Here is an 18280-nt window from a genome sequence, read left to right as displayed (position 1 = left end):
TCAGAACTTTAACAGTTAATAAAGACTGGAAAATGCCAATGCAGAGGTACCTTTTATAACCCCAAGCACCCTTTTTTCTTAGTTATTGAGTCTCACACCCCGCCCCCACCCCTCCTCCTCTAACCCCTTTTGCTTTATTCCTTTTCTGTTTCTACCCTTGAACACACTCACTCCTGCTCTTTTGTATCACACTGTGACTGTGCTGCAACTCTCTGTGTCGTCAAAATACGACAAAATCTACCCGACAAGACGGACAATGATTGGGGCTTCTGTGATGACGAGATGCATGAATGATTGATGCCTAAGGGCAAAGTTCATAATTATTGGGCATTAAAAAATGAAAATTAATAAGTGAAATTCATAAAGTTCAAAGTTCTGTATGTGGTTTTGAAATGTAAAGGAAACGAGAAAGGGTTTTTCAACACACAGCAGAGTTTTGTGTAAAACACGGATCGTGTATCGCTGATGCTGCTTTCGGAAAGGTTTGAGTGGCTCTGAAAAGAGCCGTTGTGGGAGAGCTGTGAACTCTTGTGAGGCGGAGCCGTTTACTTGCCCTGGCTTTTCTTGGGGAGCAGCACGGCCTGGATGTTCGGCAGTACACCACCTTGCGCGATCGTCACCCCGCCCAGTAGTTTGTTCAGCTCCTCATCGTTGCGGATGGCGAGCTGCAAATGACGCGGGATGATGCGCGATTTCTTGTTATCTCGTGCAGCGTTACCGGCGAGCTCCAGGATCTCTGCAGACAAGTACTCGAGCACAGCCGCCAGATAGACGGGAGCGCCGGCACCGACGCGCTTGGCGTAGTTGCCTTTGCGAAGATGTCTGTGGACACGGCCCACGGGAAACTGCAGCCCAGCACGGGAAGAACGAGTCTTTGCCTTAGCACGAGCCTTTCCACCGCCTTTACCACGTCCCGACATGATTTGCCGCAATGAACCGATATCTAAACAATCTTACTGTGAATGAAAGTCATGGTGCGAATTGAGTTGTTTTAAGGGTGAAGTTGGACCAGGAATCGTACACGCCCACATTGTGTCCATCCAATGGCTGTACATCAGGTTGTGTACTCCGCCTCCAAACTCTATGTGATCCAAATACTTGCATATGAGACAGAATCGTTTGAACTTTGACCTTTTACCTTTTGAACCTTGACCTTTTGAACCTTGGCGATTCCTACCAAACGTGTCACCATCGTGCCCAAGGACACGCCAAGGTGGCACGGCGGATCCGCGGGGAACGACCTCAAGTCGCTCGTCCAAGGTCTTGTGCACAGCTTCCGCACCACACAACCCAACGGCTCTTTTCAGAGCCACAACACCTTTCTTGAAAGTGTGATCGACCATTCACCGAACTCGCCACATGTCACGACCTTTTGTGTGTGTATTGTGTACACGGGTCAGAAAGAGACGCAGAGACGTGTTTTATGAAGCATTTTGTTTTGTTTTTAACAAAGACTGGGAAAAGATAAAGACCCAGAGAATTGATTTGACTAGGACGTGCCCGTACGTGGGTGCCCGTACGTGCGTGCAAAAAAGCATGCGTGCAAACAACAACAACAAAAAAAAACTTTGAAACCACGTGGCAGTAACGACCACAGAACCCCCCCCTCTATTTACATGAAATAGTTTGGTCCATTCCCAACGACCACAGAACCCCCCCCCCCCCCCTCTATTTACATGAAATGGTTTGGTCCAAAGCGAACGGCTTGCGGAGTTTGGTAAAGAAATCGCCATAGCTCGGTAACTACTTGTCCGATTAATATGAAACCTTGAAAAGGCACATCCTCGGGTCCCCAGCAATATACCTGGCAAGTTTCAAGTATATCGGACCCGTGGTTGTCGAGAAACAGCGGTCACAGACAAACACACAGACATACACACATACACACACACACACACACACACACACACACACACACACACACACACACACACACACACAGAGATTACTGGAATTATAGATAGACTAGGGCATGCCCGTACTATATCTATATCTAAAATTATATCCCCCCCCCTCTATTTACATGAAATGGTTTGGTCCAAAGCGAACGGCTTGCGGAGTTTGGTAAAGAAATCGCCATAGCATGCACAAACGCGCAGGAAAGCGAAAGAATCGCAAATTAGTTTTAATTAGTTTTAAAACATCGTTTAACGCCAACATAGCGGCAACATAGTTTGCCAACGTGAAATAAATGAATACGCTCTCAAATGTGCCGTCCGAGGCAGAGTCTGTTCGCCACGTTCGGCACACGTGATAGCTCGCTGCTCTCTGATTGGTTGAATCGTTTTTTGGACATAGCTCGGTAACTACTTGTCCGATTAATTTCAAACCTTGAAAAGGCACATCCTCGGGTCCCCAGCAATATACCTGGCAAGTTTCAAGTATATCGGACCCGTGGTTGTCGAGAAACAGCGGTCACAGACAAACAAACAAACACACACACAGACACACACACACACACACACACACACACACACACACACACACACACACACACACACACACACACACACACACACACACACACACACACACACACACACACACACACAGAGATTACTGGAATTATAGATAGATGAACTAGACAGGGGGTGCTGGGTGGATCGGGACGGGGCTTCAGGATGGTTCTGTGTACTGTGTACGGTTCATAAATACTGCGAGCACTTTGTATTTGGATTCCGAATGAGGAAACTTCGTGCAAAGGACGAAGAATCGTGCAATGTACGAGCTTTTCCAGACACGAGGCACTGGGTTTACAGGTAAACGGGGATGGTCAACGACGTGTGTCAATGTCAAATGGGGCAAGTTTCATTTCTTGGTCGGACATTGTTCCTGTACATTGGGGCAAATGGGTCAATTACGAAGTGATCTTAGAAATTAGTAATTTGGTAAATACTAAGTAATGGTAGTCGTGATGACACACTTTGAATGTTGCATATTTAACAACATTGCACGTTTCGTCACGTGACTTGCCATTCTTTGGTCATTGTTTGATATAAATAAGTTATGAATGAATATGGAACAACTTTTGTTGGTCTTGCAAATAATTTGAAGCTTGTGCTCTTGTTTTTTAAGCTTTCACAAACCACTTCATCAAATAATGCATACAAAGGTTAAATCTGTTATGTCTGCACGTAGTTTTTATGAACCATCGGATCAGCTCCTTTCAGGTGAACGAGGTGGTGGCTCTGAAAAGAGCCGTTGCGGGTTTTGGGCAAGTGAGACGAGGAGGAACAAGAGAAACTTCACCTCGACTCTCTCGTCTTCTCTTCCTCTCACTTCTTTTTGAGCGTCGCCTTCTTGTTCTTCAACCCCTTGGTTGCAAGCTTGGACTTTGGTTTCGTCGTCTTGGTATTTCCCTTGGTCTTCGGCAGAACCTTCTTCACGTTTTTCTTCACCTTTGCAGGCGACTTACTGGATCGCTTCGAAGAGGCGGCGGTAGATCTTTTCGGTTTCTTGGGAGATACCTTCCGCACCACCTTCTTCACAGCTGGCTTTTTGGTCGCTTTCTTTGCCGCTTTAGACTTGATTGTGGTCTTCACAACTTTTCTTGGACTGGTGCTCTTCTTCACTTTGGCACTCTTCTCCTTGTTGAGTTTGAAAGAGCCGGCAGCGCCCGTTCCCTTGGTCTGCACAAAATTTCCACTTGCAACGAGACTCTTCACAGCCGAATTGATACGAACGGAATTCCGATGGAGATTGTAGCCATCTGCCCCCAGGGCCTTTTTCAAGGCGACAAGCGACATACCATTTCGCTCCTTGCTCGATCCCACCACCTTGATGATCTTTTCCGAAAGGGTGCCGTCAGTCTTCTTCGGGGTCTTGGAAGCGCCAGGTTTATTCTTCCTTCGCTTGACAGACGGGGGCGAAGTTGAAGGTGCTACTGAAACAGGAACAGACTCCGCCATTTTCCACTGACAAGAGTATGACAAGTAACACTAAGATCCAAAAAGAAGTTCAGTGTTTCACAAATAAAGCGTTGCATTACACGTCGCCTGTTATAGTGATGGCGTGAAGAAGCGGACGTGGTAGAAATCAACGTCAGCGTTCAGAAACGATGGGGTCGTTCACCGTATCCGTTTGTGTTTCCTGCGTCACTTTGAGCTTTGTTATTCACATGAACGTTAACTCCATGCGCAATGCGCACAATCGTTTCAGGTACAAGCACATACTGGCAAACGGAGAGAAGCATCTTTTCAAATATCTGGACCTTTCGCCGCATTCCACGGCCCGATACGGCAGATGGACGATCTGCTTTGACAGAACATTGCTTACTCTAACACGTTCTCGGGCTTCGCCCAAGGGGTTTCTATGCTCAGAATCTGTTTTTCAAGAGTGAAATATTTTCTTTGACCCGACTTAAACCTCACAAAGTTCATGGTGACATGTGCACCTGTCTTCATCCACCTTTGCAAGGCAATGAAACAAACAGGAAAAAACTCCTTTTTGGAGGTTTGTGTCGAGGTCATCTTGGCATGGACCATCACAAATGTGAAAATACTTGGTTACCAACAGCAAACGGGTGTAAGCAATGCTTCGAACGTTTTATTAAATCCAAACGCGAATAAAATCGTCGACCCGGTTTCTCCCATGTTCTTGTGTCGTGTTTCGTGTGATGTTCTGGATGCATCCAGGTGTTGTAAACGAAACTGTTGTGACATCTCATTGACACTTACTTGACTGGTTGAATTAATCCCCTGTCGTCCAAGAGAGGTGCAAGGTCTTCCATGCAGCAACTTCAAAGATCTTCCACGCGTTAAAGTAAAGCTTCGTGATAACAGCGAAATGTTGTGCTGTTTACTGGTTGAACGTCACGAGAATTCATTGTTTGAACCTTAATTAAATGACATTTACAATGGACGGTGGTTCAACGAGGTTAAAGTCCGGCAAAAAGGGTCGTATTAAATTCTCTTGAAATTTAAAATTGAAATATCGATCATGAAAATATCGATCCTTCCATAATACTTGATACCTTTGCAGCGTATTTATAACTTCGGGGACGTTTGCGTTTGTTGTTTGTTTTGACAAAGTTCTGCAGTTGTGTTCAGAATGAAATCGTCGTAAATTACTGCCTAACTTCACCCTCATTTGACAAGATTCTGTGTTTCTTTGAGCGAAAGCGAAGGGACCACAAGAGCGAGTGCAGTTGGACATTGTGAAAGCGTGAGGACAACGTGCGCACGCGCAGCAAGAGGGGAAAAGGCAAAGAGTACACGCGCGGACGTGGTAGAAATAACCAAGCAGGCACCCTTTCTTCTCAAGGAAATAATTAAATATGGGAGGCAAAGTGCAAAGGTTAAAGGGCAAATGACAACGTCGAGCTCGCCACAAATATAAAGCCTCAGAACCACAATCATCCATATAAACACGCGAACGCTCGTCGTTTAGCTTATTTGGGTTTGGAATCAAACGGTGTGGTTATGTCTGGACGTGGGAAAGGTGGAAAAGGTCTTGGCAAAGGAGGTGCTAAACGTCATCGTAAGGTTCTGCGAGATAATATCCAGGGAATCACGAAGCCTGCTATTCGTCGCCTTGCTCGCCGTGGTGGGGTGAAACGCATCTCGGGTCTCATCTACGAAGAAACCCGTGGAGTTCTCAAGGTGTTCCTGGAAAATGTGATCCGCGATGCTGTTACCTACACGGAGCACGCCAAGCGCAAGACCGTTACTGCCATGGATGTGGTGTACGGTTTGAAGCGCCAGGGCCGTACGCTATACGGTTTCGGTGGTTAAACATTCTGGGGGTGGTGTTCAACATCTTCAACAACAAAACGGCTCTTTTCAGAGCCACCACCTCGTTCATGAAGGAGCTTCAGGCGACTTGAACTCTGTATTCTTTGGCACCACAAATGCAATGATGATAGCAGGGTTCATATTATTTTGGGTTTGTGGAGATGAACGGGTCAAATACATGTTATGGTTAAAATGAAAAATGTGTATTTTAACATGAACCACCTTGCAAGCGACACGACACATGATCCCCAACAATTGTCACATCAATCCTATGGTTTCATTGAAACATTGTGAAACCCCATTCCCTGAAGACAGCGAAACTCCACTGTCTTGTTCAACATTTCCCTGTCAGTCTTCAAAAAAAGGGAATCACGAAACGTATTTCCTTCCCACCCATATACACATTATACATGCACAAAAGGTAGAGATAGGTGGCGAGTTCGGTGAAAGGTCGATTACACTCTCAAGAAAGGTGTTGTGGCTCTGAAAAGAGCCGTTGGGTGGTGTAGTACGGAAGGTGTGCACAAGACCTTGGACGAGCGGGTTAAGCTCGCTCCCCGCGGATACGTCGTGCCAGCTGGATGTCCTTGGGCATGATGGTGACACGTTTGGCGTGAATCGCGCACAAATTAGTGTCCTCAAACAGCCCAACGAGGTAGGCCTCGCTCGCCTCCTGCAGCGCCATCACTGCGGAGCTCTGGAATCGCAAATCGGTCTTGAAATCCTGTGCGATTTCACGGACGAGGCGCTGAAACGGCAGCTTGCGAATGAGCAGCTCCGTGGACTTTTGGTAGCGCCGGATCTCGCGCAGCGCCACAGTTCCTGGACGGTAACGATGCGGCTTTTTCACGCCACCGGTGGCTGGAGCACTTTCCGCGCCGCCTTTGTCGCCAACTGCTTTCGGGGAGCTTTTCCACCAGTCGATTTACGGGCGGTTTGCTTCGTTCGAGCCATCGTGACCGTGAAATATCAACACAAAACAAAACACCAGCAAATGAAATTATATGAGAAACGCGCGCCCCGATTTTGTTTGCGTCGCGAGACGGTTCGGCCGTTTGCCATTGGCTGCCACTCTTTTCACGTTTTCTATTGGCTGCTCCAAAGCCTTTTCCATTCGCTGAAGAATTAAGCCCCGCCTCACTCTCTGTCCGAGAGTGGAAACTTCACTCTCCCCTCTCCATTGGCTGAAATCCGAGCCCGATGTGATCTGCTTGGCGAAAGAAAGCTCCGTCCGCCCTCCTTTGCTCTTTTTTCCCACCAATATCTATCCTGAGCTCCTTTGGGCCTGTTCTGCATCTTTGAACGTGAAGAAGCAAAAAGCATATCCTTACCGAACAATTGCGAGTGTTTGTGTCGTAATACTAAAAAGTTCACAATTCTACGCACTATTCGATTTCAAAATTTGGGAATTTGTCGAGGTGGTGTCGCCGGAAATAAAGTTTTAAATTCAGGAACTACAGTCTTTGTAAATAATTTGTTTTTGTGATATTACACGGTCTGCACGTTGTTTGTAAAAATGAGTTTTGATTTTGATAAAAATGAATTTAAAAAAAATACACAGCAAAGGGTTTTCTGTAAAACACGGATCGTGTATCGCTGATGCTGCTTTCGGAAAGGTTAGAGTGGCTCTGAAAAGAGCCGTTGTGGGAGAGCTGAAGAACTCTCGTGTGGTGGAGCCGTTTACTTTCCCTTGATTTTATTTGGCAGCAGCACGGCCTGGATGTTCGGCAGTACACCACCTTGCGCGATCGTCACCCCGCCCAGCAGTTTGTTCAGCTCCTCATCGTTGCGGATGGCGAGCTGCAAATGACGCGGTATGATGCGCGTTTTCTTGTTATCTCGTGCAGCGTTACCGGCGAGCTCCAGGATCTCTGCAGACAAGTACTCGTGCACAGCCGCCAGATAGACGGGAGCGCCGGCACCGATGCGCTTGGCATAGTTGCCTTTGCGAAGATGTCTGTGGACACGACCCAAGGGAAACTGCAGCCCAGCACGGGAAGAACGAGACTTGGCCTTTGCTCGAGTCTTGCCACCGCCCTTACCACGTCCCGCCATGATGTTTGGACACTGGAGTAAATATTGTTATGAATTTTGGGGTAGTATATATAGATTCAGGTCGATCTGCATAGGTGGGTGTTCCGACTGTCGTGATGGGGAACCCCACATGTAATAAGTTTGTTTCGGCGGTTTGTTCGCATAAGTGTATCTTTGTGGTCATACGAGGATGGCTTTGTGATAAATAGAGTAGGGATTATGTTAATTCTCCTCTGCATGAGACCTGTGATCTATCCATTGTCGCATATGGCATACACCATGGACATGAGTTAGGCCCATTAGCACGCACACTACTTAAATCTACCCCCAGACATAACAATATGTCCAATCTTCATAAATATTGGGGTTTGTTTCTTTCCGAGAAAGTTTGCGAATGCAGTTCTTGGGTGAGAAACATAAGCAACCACACACCACTCCTTGCCGAGACTCACATACACAACACTCCGCACAGATGCACACAATCACGCATTCATGCTCAAGGTAACAAAGTCCTGCCCTCCACCCCACTATCTCCAATACTTCCAGGTGCAATTTAAACTTATCTACTCTTTCTGCTGCCACTTCCTTTCCAAGGGAGGCCATGATGAATACAGTCTTTACAAACGCAGAGTTTAATGGTGAGGGGGAGAAACAGAGAGACAGAGGGAGAGACAGAGAGAGACAGAGAGAGACAGAGACAGACTTTGACTTTGACTTTTAAGTCCTTTTATTATAAAACTACAAAAACTCGAGCTTCCAGGGAAGCAGAACTCAACTGAACTGACTGGACAACTTTAAAGTAGGTCAGTTGTCTGTACTAAATTTGACTTAAATGAAAAGCCAACAACCTTGTGTAATAATTTTCAGGTCCTTGTATCCTTATACTCTTGACGTCGTTTCGGAGCTGAAAACAATATGGCGGCCTATGGCAGCCAATTTGCGACGGATCGGGTTGGAATGCAATAGCAACCTACCTCGTGTGGTAAGGGTTAAACATTCTAAGTTTGACCAAAATCTGTTAATATTTGTGGACGCTAGAGTGTTAACGTCGTTTTCATGACCAAAAACAAAATGGTCGCCTAAGTCCGCCATTTTTCAAGGGGTCGGGCTGAATTGTAATACCAACCTGGTCCTTGCGGTAAGGATGCTGCATGTCAAGTTTGATCAGAATCGGTTGATATTTGTGGACGCTGGAGTGTTAACGTCGAAAAGTTGACAGACGACAGACGCCAGACGCCGGAGGGTTCAGTATGTGATGAACTCAACTGGACGGTAGTTCCACAAACTCAACTGGACGGGATGTGATGAACTCAACTGGAAGCGTCAACAAGAATAAACCAAAAAACAGTTTTCAAGAGAATACAACCAAAGTCATAGAAAATCAAATAAAAGGAGAAACAATCAATGTAATGTACTGCATTCCAAAACAAGAGATTGCAAGGACAAGGAAACACCTACATGTAAATCTCTAATACATTTTCATTTACCCCGCATATTTTTCCCACACACCATGTCTCAACAAAATCCTTAATGTTTGCATTTCTACTATAATACTTAAATTTCAGTTTTAACCGAGTTGTGACCAGGGATTGGAAGTGCAGGATCACATTACATTGCTCGGGTGGCTTGCCCTTAATTTTCACTTTATGCGACAAATAAATGGCCAGTTTAGCCTCTGACAATAAATAATTTAGAAACATTAACAATTTTTCCTTTGCTGAAGTGACCCCAAGGCCAAAAATAAGCAACCGGAGAGAAAAAGGAACATTAACTTGACCAAACACATTTTTCAGTGAAAGAAAAAGAGGACACAATCGTATGCAATCAACATACCCATGAAACAAATTTTCAATGTTATTACAAAAGCGTCAGATCACCGATACCATGGCATCCAAACGGTTTACAAAAGTGTTTGTTGGCAATACCCCGTGAGCCAGTCTACATTGTAAATCACCCGACCTTTTTGATATGGGTGTACCGTACATTGATTTCCATTCAGGTTCAGAAGGGGGGCCATTAGGTAAAAGAGCTTTCCATCGCATAACTCCTGCTGCAGAGGTGTTTACATTAATCAAAGAAAGACAGAACTGGTAAATAGACTTACTCTCAAGACTACTAAATAAACTAGAGCTTCCAGGGAAGCAGAACTCAACTGAACTGACTGGACAACTTTAAAGTAGGTCAGTGGTCTGTACTAGATTTGACTTAAGATAGCAACCTACCTTGTGTGGTAAGAGTCACACACCAAGTTTGATCAAAATCCATAAATATTTGTGGACGTTAAAGTCTTAACGTCATTTCGGAGCTGAAAACAATATGGCGGCCTATGGCAGCCATTTTGTGACGGATCGGGTTGGAATGCCATAGCAACCTACTTTGTGTGGTAAGGGTTAAACATTCTAAGTTTGATCAAAATCTGTTAATAGTTGTGGACGCTAGAGTGTTAACGTCGTTTTCATGACCAAAAACCAAATGGTCGCCTAAGTCCGCCATTTTTCAATGGATCGGGCTGAAATGTAATACCAACCTGGTCCTTGGGGTAAGGATGTTGCATGTCAAGTTTGATCAGAATCGGTTGATATTTGTGGACGCTGGAGTGTTAACGTCGAAAAGTTAACGGACGACAGACGACAGACGACGACGACGAGGACAGACGACGGACGCCGGAGGGTTCAGTATGTGATGAACTCAACTGGACGGTAGTCCAATTGAGTTAACAAGAGCCAGTACTGACTGGGGACAAAGTAGAACCGGTGAAAGCAACAAGTAAGTTGCTTATTTAAGTACTGCCGAACAGGAAGCGAAGGATTATGGGATGCCCATTTAACCCCAGTACTCCACTGCAACCCAAGTCTAAAGGATGTACGAATGACTTCGACAAGTACCTGACCTGCAGCTCTCATTGATCTGGTACCAGTAATCTCAGCAACTTCCTTGGCAGATCTCCAACCACAATTTGCTGAGTCACGAAGATGCCAGACATTTCTGATGCCACCTGAAATGAAGTTTTGGGCAAAACAACGGCTCTTGGGAAACTGGGGAAAGAGTGGGTTGAGGAATAGAGGTTATCCCGCAAACATTTTAACCTCATTGGACTCCTTTTGGTGGCTTACCACTACGGCTTGCCAAGCATTCAACAAGCTCTAGTAGAACAGAGGAAGGTGGGACACATCAACTTTTTGGGATTCGATCAAAAAAGTCTCAAGGCCATAGCCGAGCATTCCAGCTAGCCTCAATATTCGTTGCGCCACAGGGGGCCAGGGCAGTTTTTCAACATTGAGCAGACGTTGTATTGACTTCAGCCGAAATGCCCTCAGCTGACACTTTAGGTCAATGAGCCCTTGGCCACCAAGAGACGAGGGGCGGCAAAGTACGTCCATCCGCAACCAGTGGTAACCTCCCCAAAATAAATTTGCCAGTGTCTGTTGAATAGCCTTAAGCAAGCCTTCTGGTGGCTGCAAACAAATAATTTATGCCACAGGACAGAGGCGACCAAGGTGTTAATAATCAGTATTCGGCCTCTAAAGGACATTTGTGGAAGGAACCTTTTCCATTTGTTGAGCCGCTTGGTTGCCTGTTCTACCACTCCTTCCCAGTTAATATGGGAGTACTGATTGGGTCCAAGATAAACACCTAGGTATTTAACCCCTTCTCTTGTCCAACTTATGTCTTTTGGAAGAGACTGGGGGGGAGTGACGGGAAGCCTACCGGATGTACCGTGAGCTGAGGACACCCACAGAACTTTGCTCTTTTGCCAATTGCACCGCAAACGTGAAGCAAGGTAAAACCTGTGTAAGGACTCAACAAGAATGGTTAGGTCCTTATCATTCTTAATGGTTACACAGACATCATCAGCATATGCTGATACCATGATGTGGTTCTCTTCTGCAGAAGGCACAAAGCCGGAAAGAGAGGCTCTAAGACTTACGAGTAGTGGCTCAAGAGAAAGGCTAAACAGCAACCCTGACAAAGGACAGCCTTGCCGAACACCCCTCTGAACCTGAATGGGTGAACAAAGATGATTATTTACTTTGCACAAACTAAATATATTGTGGTACTGTAGCGGTTACCGGAAGCATGACACAATCACCTTGCACCGGCCGATGACGTAACCGGCGGGCGGTTATTTGCCCGGACTCGCCCGGACGTGTCCGGACTTGCCTTGCCCGGGCGGACTCGATTTGCATACCACGCCCCGTTGAGAGGCGTGGCTGACTTATTTGCATACCACACCCCGCCTGAGAGGCGTGGCTTTTGTGTGGTGAACTTTTGATATAAATTGCCGCCCGTGTTAACGGGCTATTCAGTGCTTTTGAGTTCTTTCCAGTTGAGCTCGAATAAATAGCTCAGTGAAACTTCGTTCCTGGTGTCGTCCATTTTGTCCGGCTTTATCGTGCGAGCATAGCTCCACAGTATAACAATTTTACAAAGCCTATAAACTTTTCACCAAAACCAAACTTTTGCAGAACATGGAACATGTAAGTGTGATCAATGCTATCAAAAGCCTTTTCAATGTATAGGAAAATCAACCCAAGGCCCTCTTCCTCCTTCAGGCCACAGTCAATCAAGTCTCTAATTAAAAAGACATTATCAGAGATTGATCTTCCCAGAATGCTGTAACTCTGATCAGGATGGACAACAGTGCCAATGACAACCTTTAGCCGATTGGCCAACAATTTGGAAAAATGTTTGCAGTCAGAACACAGTAATGAGATGGGGCGCCAGTTCTCTATCCGACGGAGATCACCACCTTTTGGGAGAAGGCATACCACTGCTCTTCTACAGCATGAGGGGTAGTATGCCAGTGCGTAAGCTTTCTTGTAGCACCAGCAGTACTTCAGGACCTAAAATGTCCCAAAACGCTGCAAAAAATTCCACTGGATGGCCGTTGATTCCAGGGGCTTTTCCGTGTTCAAAGCTACGCAGAGCTGTGCTTAGCTCCTCCAAAGTAAACGGCTCTTCAAGACCTTGACACTGGTCACAACTCAGTGAAGGCAGGTAATTCGTCATATCATCAACCATATCTTTACACACAGCTTTCTCCGCAAATAAACCAGAGAAAAACCTTTTCACAAGCATCTTAGCATCACTTTCATTTTGTGTAATATTCCCCTTAGCATCTAACAAGGAAAACATTTGCCTTTGGGACTTCTTAACCCCTTCTAACTGGAAAAAAACTTTTGTTTGGGGTGTCAGAGAACTTCACATTTTGGATTCCGAGTCTAACTGACATCGGCATTACTTTTTCATGAATCAGTTCTCTTAAATAAGCTTTTTTCTCCAATAATAACTGAAGTTTCCTGCCATTTTGAGACTTAGCCAAGTCTTCCTCTAAGTGTATAATTTCAGTTTCTAAGAGAGAAACAGCAATCTTACTCTTGCTTGTGGAAAAGGCCTTAAAATATTGTTGCGGATCTCAGCGCCGGCCTTCTCCCCTTACCAAGGGGGGATTAGTCCCCTTGTCTTTGACTGGCCGACGTGCCCTGGGACCTATGACGTCCTTCCCGGACAGTGCGAAATAGGGTCGTAGGACTAGAATCACTATTACCTAATTACTCGTGCTGCCCAGAAACGAGGAAATAAGCCCCGCACGAATCACGCGTGCTGAGACGCCGAGCGGTGCGTACACGCGATCCATGCCGTTTAGTTTAGTTGGTGAACCCGGTTCTAGCGATCTTACTCGTACCATGCTTAGCCAATGGAGAAATCACACATGCGATCGAATTGGGAGGAAAGGAATAACAGGATTTATTTACACTATTTACAACTAGGGCATGCCCGTACGTGGGTGCCCGTTCCTTGCCAAAAAAAAAAAAAAACGCTACCCGTACGCTCTACCCCGCCCGTACGCCCGTACGCCCGTAAACAAAAAAAACAACGCTCTTCGCTTCCGCCCTTCGCTCTGGGAGAAATAATGCGCATAAGAAATCGAGAAATTATTATTTTCTCTGGAAGAAATCGAATTACGAACCGTAATGGCGCACGCGCTCGGCTCGGCTCGCAACAACGCGTTCTGTGATTGGCTGCTGGAAGTGAAGTCTTCACTGTCCGGAAGGTCGCAAATCGCAGTTACGATGAATCGCAAATTAGTTTTATTTAGTTTTAAAACATAGTTTAACGGCAACATAGTTTTCCAACGTGAAATAAATGAATACGCTCTCAAATGTGCCGTCCGAGGCAGAGTCTGTTCGCCACGTTCGGCACACGTGATAGCTCGCTGCTCTCTGATTGGTTGAATCGTTTTTTGGACATAGCTCGGTAACTACTTGTCCGATTAATATGAAACCTTGAAAAGGCACATCCTCGGGTCCCCAGCAATATACCTGGCAAGTTTAAAGTATATCGGACCCGTGGTTGTCGAGAAACAGCGGTCACAGACATACATACATACATACATACATACATACATACATACATACATACACACAGAGATTACTGGAATTATAGATAGATGATTCCAGAAAATAGGACACAGTGCAGCCTTAAAAACAGTCTTAACTTAATCCCCAGGACAAACGGGCCCGTCTCACACACAGACACACTCACACGGGGCTTGCAGCTGTGAGATGATGGTCCGCGTCCAAGGATGGCTCCCGTGCAGCTCCCTCCAGCCTCCGGTTCGTCCCGGGCAGATGGTAAGTAGAGGGGCAGGAGCTATCCGCGTGTCGTTTGGTGCACACGGAATAATACGGGGCGAACGGTAGGGTCTGGGCTCTGGCGGTTGGCGATTAATCACTCGCGTTATTACCGCGTTCACTCGCATGGCTGAATAGGCGATATTCGCCACTGGCGCGTCTGGCTGCCTTTCCTCCGGCGCGTACGTTATCATGAGATATAGTGCAATGCCTCCAAAGCGAGCGCTGCCAATCAAGCTCTTCCAAGTCCTCTCCCCTTGCGAGTTCTCTCAAGCAAATCAGTCCTCCTCGTTCTCTCTCGTGCTCTCTGTTCGGTCTCTCACGCCCTGGCAAGTCCTCCTGGTAAGTCCTGTTCAAAGGCTTTGTGCAAAGACTTTTATAGGCACGCCCCGCGAACCTTCTAGCACTTACCAGACACGCCTTACCACGCCCTATCACGCCATGCCCTTAGAGCCCTGGTTGGTTAGTAGCCCTTACCGTCATCGCCTCTGATGCGCTGCCTTGACGCCGCCCCACCCCGACCCCACGCTCCTCCCTCTTAGGCCTACCTCGTGTTACTCGACTAGTGAGCGAGCAAAGGGCAGCAAACACTGCTGGCAGCCAAAGCGTAATAAATGCTGCGGGTAGCCAAAGTGTAACAAACTGAGGGATCAGACAAATGGGGCGCGGGATCAATTATGCCCATAGAGGTGGAACTGGAGGGTGGTGCAAAACTGAAGGGACCTAAACTTATGTCTTTACACAACGCAGATATTACTAGGTGTTACATATTTATGTGAATGTATGTGAATTACCATTCAGGTCTTTGCTTATCAATGTGTAGTCGATTAAGGGTTGTTGTGGTTGGAGGGTCAGGAGCCCTTCTGAAAAAGTGTCCGGAAACGGAAGTGACCGGAAACGGAAGAGGAAAAGACACGAGGAAGAAAAGCGACGAGTATTCTTCTTCCTCGCCCCGCTCCGACGAAAGGTGGGATCGACCTTGCGCCGCGTGGAAAAGCGGCGTTCCGAAGCCCGTCTGGCGAGAGGAGTTACCGGGACGTGTACCTACCCGGTGGAGACGTCAAGTTGACGTGGGGCCGTGCATCGACCCCGCGTCTGGCACCGTTCGCGGAACCGTCTAAAAAGACGCGTACGGGTCGCACGTTGGGGCCTAACACGTGTTGCAAGCGGAGTGGGGCTTTTGGCTTGCTTTACCGTACCCGCTTCGCGTGGCCACGAGGGGCTGCAGCCGGGGTGCCTGATACGATACCTGCCCGGTGGAAACACGTCCACCCGGGGTTCGTTCAACCGCCCGCGTGCGGCGACGCCGACCATCATCTTGGTCAGGAGGGGCCCAGAGACATTGTGAGGGGCAGAGACCAAAAGGGGGTCGTGAGTACCAAAAGGGGACACACACATATAAGATGGCCATCTTAAACCTCTAGGGGATTGATTGATTGTTGAGTGTGAATTGTGGATGGTGGATTGCTCGGGGAATATACCCTTGATTGTATCATTGAAATTGTTTGGTATCATTACCCTTGAAATATATCATTGAACATCAGTTTTCTCTTGGGTGGAATTCATAGGGATTGTGTTGCGAAAGCGCATATATACTATTACTTTCTGGCGAAGTTCCTCTCGCGGTCTGGGGGTCACCGAGACCAGGTAGTCACCGAGGGGACCACGTAACAGAATTGGGGGCTCGTCCAAACGTCCGGGATCTAAAATTGTATAAAATAATAAAATAATATTTTTATTAATTAAAATTTATTAATTAAGTAGTATTTGGAAAGTTTTTGGGGAAATTGGGGTAAAGTCTTGGGTGAAGGTTAACAGGTGTTAACGATAGTCACCATGGCGTTTGTGGCACAGAACTTTGCGGTAACACCGAGTGAGGCACAGTTCCGAGCGTTACTAAAGTCGGACCTCTTGAAATTGGCCAAACATTTTAACTTGGAGGTCCGAACTAATTTGAGGAAGGCAGAGTTGCAGGCCACGGTGATACAATCTATGGTGGGATTAGGAACATGGGACGAGTTAGCCTGGGAGTGGCTACCCGAAGAACCAGAAGACGTTGAGCTCCGGAAACTGGAGTTGCAATTACGGAGCCAGGAACGGATCAAAGAAGAAGAAAGGAAAGCAGAAAAGGAAAGAGCAGAAGAAGAAAGGAAAGCAGAAAAGGAAAGATCAGAAGAGGAAAGGAAAGCAGAAGAGAGGAGAGAAGAGAAACAAGCAGAGGAAAGGAGAGTGGAACGAGAACTCCAGGAAAGGTTAGCAGAAGAAGAAAGGAAAGCAGAAAAGGAAAGAGCAGAAGAAGAAAGGAAAGCAGAAAAGGAAAGAGCAGAAGCAGAAAGGAAAGCAGAAGAGAGGAGAGAAGAGAAACAAGCAGAGGAAAGGAGAGTGGAACGAGAACTCCAGGAAAGGTTAGAAGGGAGAAAAGCAGAGGAGAGGAGAGCTGCAAGGGACCTCGAAGCAGAGGAGAGAAAAGCGGAAAGGGAATTAAAGGAACGTGACATGGAGCTTCAGCAGGAAATTAAATTCAAGGAGCTGGAGTTAATGAGAGAACGAGGAGAGGTACCACCCTTGCTGACGGGGTCGACACCTATCCCGAAAACCTGGGATGTGGGCAGACATGTGAGGCTGGTTCCACCGTTCAGTGAAAAGGAAGTCGCGAAATTTTTTCCACACTTTGAGAAAGTGGCTCGACAATTAAACTGGCCGGAGGAGGCCTGGACCATACTAGTGCAAAGTGTGCTGGTGGGAAAAGCTCAAGAGATTTATTCGGCGCTACCAATGGACCAATGTGCAGATTATGAGGTACTGAAGAAGCACATCCTCAAAGCCTATGAGTTGGTTCCGGAAGCTTACAGGCAAAAATTCAGGAATGCCAGGAAGAGGGAGAGTGAGACCCATGTGGAGTTTGCCAGAGTGAAAGAAAACATGTTTGATCGGTGGTGTGAGTCAAAAGGAGTCGGGAAAGACTTCGAAACATTGCGTGACTTGATCCTGGTGGAGGAATTCCAGCAGTGTGTCCACGAGGACATCAAAGTGTACCTGCAGGAAAAGAAAGTACCAAAGTTGTGGGACGCAGCCACCATGGCAGATGATTATGCCTTAACCCACCGAATAGGGGTCCACGAACCTAACTCCTCGCCTAGATCTCCGCAGGGGAGGTGGGGAACAGCAGGTGCGGAGAACGACCATACATGGCGGCGGCTTCGAGAGGATTATGGGGACAACGCGGATACCCCACCTGTTCGAAATCAGAGGGATGCGGGCCCCAGACAAACTTATAGTTCGGGGGGCCCGAGGCAGACCACGAGTTTTTCCTCCGGGCCTACTTGCGCTTTTTGCAAGAAACCTGGACACTTGATGTCCAGTTGCTACCGCATGAAAAGGGAAGACCCAGAGCGGAGTCCGACTATTACGACTCCAAATGCAATGGCCATTGTGATAAATCGCCATCAAAAGGGTTACCAACCATTTATTTCAGAGGGGTTTGTGTCACGGGATGGAGTCTCGACTAACCGGAGACCGGTTAGGATATTGAGGGACACAGGGGCACATCAATCTTTAATGCTTGAAGGCATTTTGCCATGGTCCGAGGAGACGGCAACGGGGGATAGTGTTCGTTTACAGGGGATCGGGGGCGGTGTTAGTGCTCCACTTCATGTCATCCATTTGGAGTCCGATTTGGTGTCAGGACCGGTCACCGTCGGTTTACAAGCCACGCTTCCTGTAGAGGGTGTATCTGTGGTTATCGGGAATGATTTGGCCGGGGGTCAAGTTTATGGTAACCTGAGGGTTGGTAAAGAGCCCAGCAGGGAAAATAACACCACACCAGCTCGGGATGGCGACGAAAGTGCCAAGTTATTTGTAGGGGGACTGAACTTCAAA

At 46.9% G+C, this 18280-nt stretch overlaps 3 protein-coding genes across 3 annotated transcripts; 1 reads left to right on the top strand and 2 right to left on the bottom strand.

Annotated features, from left to right (window-relative positions):
* Positions 1-545: 545 nt before the first annotated feature.
* On the bottom strand, positions 546-7787 carry LOC137424882 (histone H2A type 1-like). Its single transcript, XM_068112765.2, has 3 exons — positions 7417-7787; positions 2656-2663; positions 546-943 (listed from the first exon to the last, which is right to left on the bottom strand). Exons 1-3 carry the CDS (start codon positions 7785-7787, stop codon positions 546-548), a joined length of 777 nt encoding a protein of 258 aa, XP_067968866.2.
* LOC137425754 (histone H1.2-like) lies at positions 3265-3908 on the bottom strand. The gene has a single exon (XM_068114485.2). It carries the CDS (start codon positions 3906-3908, stop codon positions 3276-3278), a length of 633 nt encoding a protein of 210 aa, XP_067970586.2. The 3' UTR covers positions 3265-3275.
* LOC137426192 (histone H4) lies at positions 5421-5732 on the top strand. The gene has a single exon (XM_068114884.2). It carries the CDS (start codon positions 5421-5423, stop codon positions 5730-5732), a length of 312 nt encoding a protein of 103 aa, XP_067970985.2.
* Positions 7788-18280: the final 10493 nt, after the last annotated feature.

This window comes from Myxine glutinosa, chromosome 4, assembly GCF_964187855.1.
Source record: "Myxine glutinosa chromosome 4, kmMyxGlut1.1, whole genome shotgun sequence".
NCBI classification, from domain to species: domain Eukaryota; kingdom Metazoa; phylum Chordata; class Myxini; order Myxiniformes; family Myxinidae; genus Myxine; species Myxine glutinosa.
This window is presented reverse-complemented; position numbering and strand designations above follow the sequence as displayed.

Excerpts from the sequence above, each read along its gene's own strand:
- LOC137425754 (XM_068114485.2), bottom strand. The coding sequence starts at position 3,908 with ATGGCGGAGTCTGTTCCTGTTTCAGTAGCACCTTCAACTTCGCCCCCG.
- LOC137426192 (XM_068114884.2), top strand. The coding sequence starts at position 5,421 with ATGTCTGGACGTGGGAAAGGTGGAAAAGGTCTTGGCAAAGGAGGTGCT.
- LOC137424882 (XM_068112765.2), bottom strand. The coding sequence starts at position 7,787 with ATGGCGGGACGTGGTAAGGGCGGTGGCAAGACTCGAGCAAAGGCCAAG.